Here is a 4,479-nt window from a genome sequence, read left to right as displayed (position 1 = left end):
CTTTTTCTACGAAACGACCCCTGCAAAGCGCATGTGCACTTTCTCCTGCTGCCTTCCTGGGCTTCCTTCCCTTGTCCATTGGCACCGCCCATCCCCTCATCTGCCGTTTGCCATGTTCCTTAAGGATATAAAAACTTTATATTTCACAAGATGTAACTGTTTCTTAAGGTTCCTTGCCTCATTGCTCATTAACAGGAACACCTTGCAAATTACCCAGACTGGGAATAACCTGGACACGCATATTCTCACAATGTTTTGCTATGGCTGTCCCCCTTCCCCAAATCATTTTCTGCTCAATAAGGAAAAAATCTTCTTTGTTTGTGGTGAATCAAGGATTGTCATTCCAAGTCATCTGCTAATTTTGACCTTATCGTTCAAGTAATTAAAAAGAAAGAGAGATGTTTATTTTTCAAATTTATATTCCGCCCTCCCCGCGAACAGGCTCGGGGCAGATCACGACAACAGCTGGGCCATTTGGCCACACGACACAATAATAAATGATTGGTTAAAACATTAAAACAAGCATTCAGAAACAAATTGCATCGATACTGGTGCCGCTGGACTCTAGAATTCGTTTAATCCGGGCCACACAGAGATGGTATCTTCAGCATAGATCATTGGAGGAGGACACCTCTGGCAGACTGGCATGCCTGTTCTGGGGGGGGGGCAGGGAGGGGGCATTTGAAATTCAAAATCATCAGTTTTTCTGTACAGGCCTTCTCATTCTTTAGAATTGTCTTATTTTCAGGATCATCTTCCTTTCAAGCAAATACAGTCCAGGGGTCGTTTCGTAGGAAAAGAGCTAGGGGGACTCATTAGCATAACTCATTAGCATAGGCCAGCGGGAGTGCAAGGAAGCCCCAGGCAGGCAGGGGTGGGGAGAGGCAGGGAGGAAGCAACTTACCCTCCCTCTTCTCCTGCCTCCTCCTGGCTGAATGAGGGCCGGAAGCGGGGTGGCCGGAAGCAGGGGGCAGGGCTTCGTCGTGTGCCCCGCCCCCCCAGTGCCTCACCCGGGGGAACTGCGATCCCCCCCGAAATGACCTCTGATACAGTCTATTCATTAACTAATTTACTAACAATTTAATAACAACATAAACTAACAATTTAAAATAAACAAGCTTTATACAACCTTCTGCCTGTTCTCTTCTTGTAAATGCATACGTGAAAATATGAACAGAAAAGGGGCCGAGGAATGGGTTAAGTATCACACACACACCCATTTGCTTTTCCACTAAAAACTGCAAGTGCAGTTTCGTGTACTGGTTAAGTGTGCGAACTCTAATCTGGGAGAACCGGGTCTTATTCCCCACTCCTCCACTTACACCTGGCTGGATGACCTTGGGCAAGCCATAGTTCTGCCAGAGCTGTTCTTGAAAAGAGCAGTTTCTGTCAGAGCTCTCTCAGCCCCACCTACCTCACAGGGTGTCTGTTGTGGGGAACGGAAGGGAAAGGAGTTTGTAAGCTGCTCTGAGACTCCGAGTATAAATCCAATCTCTTCTCTTCTTCTTCTTTTTTTAAATATGGCTTTACTACGTGCATTTGTCAAGATCAACAGCAAGCAGGTCCAAACACACTCTCCTGAAAAGGCTATGTTTTATTGGAATACTAGTCTGTTGCCAAGTGGTACAGGTACCGGTATATTGTCAGGAATAACGATGGCTGCAAGGGGCTCCATACATACACTATGATGCTGCATCTAGCTAAGCAAATGAAATCCAAACGTGTGCGTGCGGGAATCCTCCCGGCGGGATATTACATCATGAACGGGAGACTCACATCAATCCCATGAGAGCAGAAAATTTCACACCCGTAGTGGAATTCAAGCCCTCCCTTCCCTTCAAGGTTATACCGTCTGGCTGAGCTAGTTCTGGGGGGGTGGGGTGGAGTGCCTCCCTTATGTTACCCACGGTAGCCAAGCAAAGCAAGCATGTGCGGCTGTGCAAAAGTCAGGGATGAACGTAAACAAAGAAAGCATGGCAGCTAGCTGACAGCATTTGAATAACCAGCAGTTTGTCCCTCTATCATGCATTCATTAACCTTATGCCTAGTTGTCAAACCTTTCATTTCTGTTAATGAGAAAAAGAGGTCTAATAAAATAGCACATCATGATCTCAAGGCTAGGATACTTTGAATACCCCCACTGTCTTCTTTCACTCCTTTTGTGGCATGACTTCCTCTCAAAAATGTCTGGTCTTACCTTTTTCTGCTTATGCCTGGCTCTTTTGGCTGCCCGCGTGCTCTTTACTGGTTTTGTCTCAGGGCTATTTATAAACTGCAGCAAGTCTTCTACTTTCCGATGATCAACAACACTCTCTCTATCCGACATTAGTTCTGATTTCTTAGGCTGTTCCTCTTTCCTCTTCGTTAAACGCAGACGGAGTTTTTCTCTCATTTCAGCATAATTTCTACTAGTTGGCGCTGCTGGTGGCTAACAGAGGATAAAGCATGTTATCGGAATCAAGTTTTATAAGATCACTCCAAATTCAACATGCAGTTTCAATAGTAGCTCTCAGTAGGGCTAATGTGATGAGAAACAAATATAACCAAATGTAATCATCATTAAGTCAACAACAGTGTTCCCTCTAAGCTGAGTTAGCATGAGCCAGCTCACAGTTTTTTAGCCTCTGGCTCACACATTCTTGTCTTAGCTCAGAAAGGATGGCTCCAGAGCAAATTAATTTATGCAGTAGCCAAATTGCTCGCTCACAACTTTAATGCCAGTAGCTCACAAAGTAGAATTTCTGCTCACAAGACTCCACAGCTTAGAGGGAGCATCGGTCAACAATGAGCCTTTTATATGAAGTTTCAACTTAATTTAAAACTACTTCTTCTAAAAATGGTATTACTTGGGCATCTGCATCAAAAACACACTGCTACCTAGTAACTAATTTGTAAACAGCTGCAAAAGCTGTGGCTCAATAATGAAAAAATCCAAGAACGCTTAGAAATAAAGAATAGCTCAAAGCATAGCAAATAGTACAATTATCCACACAAAGAAATTTTGACATTAGGAAATGAAAAACAACATATAGAAAGATTTGTTGTGAAAGGGCACCCTTATATGTGTCCAAAAATTAACACAATATTGACATTAGATGAGAATAGGATGGGTCTTTCCTTGGTGGACTCAATCATGAATTGAGTGGGGCTTCATTTGGATCCTGCCCACCTCCTGGAAAAACAAGTTTACGACAGCCAAAATGTACATTTTTTTATTTGCACTTGGTTCAGAGAATGTCCCTTTTTCTACACTCAGTTGATCTGGCCATGCTGATCTATGCTGGGGTAAACCTAACAAAATGTCCCAGAGGAAGATACACATGGAAACTGATGTTTCCGGTTATTACTGTGATTTTATGGAATGTTATTAGGAAGCCAGGATTCTCAGTGAAACGAAATTGCCCTCCCTGAAGAAACGCATGTTGTTTTCAAGTTTGGCGTGCTGCTAACCTACAGCATGTGTTTGTGTCTTTCCTTGATTCTCCTGATTTCTTCCCTTCCAACTGAATCTTTGCAAAGGAGGAGGACAAAGTGCTTCCAGCCAACCACCTTTGGAGATGAGCCATAGAGAACCACTGCTCTTTTTCTGTCCCTCCCTTGGGTCGTGGGGCGGAGCCCTTTGGTCTTTTATGGCTGGGTGAATATAAAGCTGAGGCAGCTTCTTCAGGGGCCCACTGAACTTGTTCCTTTAGTTTATTTCATTTTAGACTTGGCTTTTTAGTAGAGGGGCAGCACTCACTCCAGTGCAATTTTGGTGCCATTTGGTTGAAAAACACCCACTCCCAGCCCCAACGCCACCACCACTCCTGCCTTCCTACTTCTCATTTACATTATTTTATGGTTGCAGACCCCATTTTATGAAATAGCATTCCCAAGGATGTGAGGAAGATTCCCTTGACCAGCAAAACGGCCAATGGCTATGCTTGATTTGTCTGTGATATGACAGAAAATGCAGGCATTATTATTGTATGTTTATTATATAGCGTTAATTGAGGTTTTATGTTGTTACTCCCATGTTGAGGCCCTATATTTAGCAAGAAAGGCAGGCATATAAATATCTAAAATTAAATTACATTAATTATTTACTTTGTTTAAAGGTATTTTGTTCCTGCATTTTTTATTCTATGTTTATTATTTAGTGTTAATTGAGGTTTTATATTGTTACTCCCATGTTGAGGCGCTATATTTAGCAAAAAAGGCAGGCATATAAATATCTAAAATTAAATTACATTAATTATTTACTTTGTTTAAAGGTATTTTGTTCCTGCATTTTAGATTTGTAATAAGAAGAACTGCTTTGCAGAAGATACTGTTGCTTACCTAAGGGACCGCCTTTCCTCATATGTTCCCCCGCGAGCACTTCGGTCCGGGACCCAACATCTCCTGGCAATGCCAGGTCCCAAAGAGGCCAGGCTGGCTGCTACCAGGGCCAGGGCTTTCTCGGTGGCGGCTCCTATCTGGTGGAACGAGCTCCCGGAG

The 4,479-nt window shown here is 43.2% G+C and overlaps 1 protein-coding gene across 1 annotated transcript in view; it reads right to left on the bottom strand.

Moving 5' to 3' along the window:
* Positions 1-2,197: 2,197 nt before the first annotated feature.
* The window catches only part of LOC107116881 (protein FAM193A-like), a gene marked incomplete at its 3' end in the record, with an annotated part of 64,914 nt that continues 62,632 nt past the window's right edge, over positions 2,198-4,479 (bottom strand). The window contains exon 16 of the mRNA XM_015418902.1: positions 2,198-2,428. Coding sequence (XP_015274388.1) covers positions 2,198-2,428 — 231 coding nt within the window. The remainder of the gene's footprint in view (positions 2,429-4,479) is intronic.

This window comes from Gekko japonicus, unplaced genomic scaffold (genome assembly GCF_001447785.1).
Source record: "Gekko japonicus isolate JY-2015 unplaced genomic scaffold, Gekko_japonicus_V1.1 scaffold2139, whole genome shotgun sequence".
In the NCBI taxonomy this organism is placed as follows: Eukaryota; Metazoa; Chordata; class Lepidosauria; order Squamata; family Gekkonidae; genus Gekko; species Gekko japonicus.
Note: the sequence above shows the minus strand (reverse complement) of the source record. Positions and strands in the feature narration are given on the sequence as shown.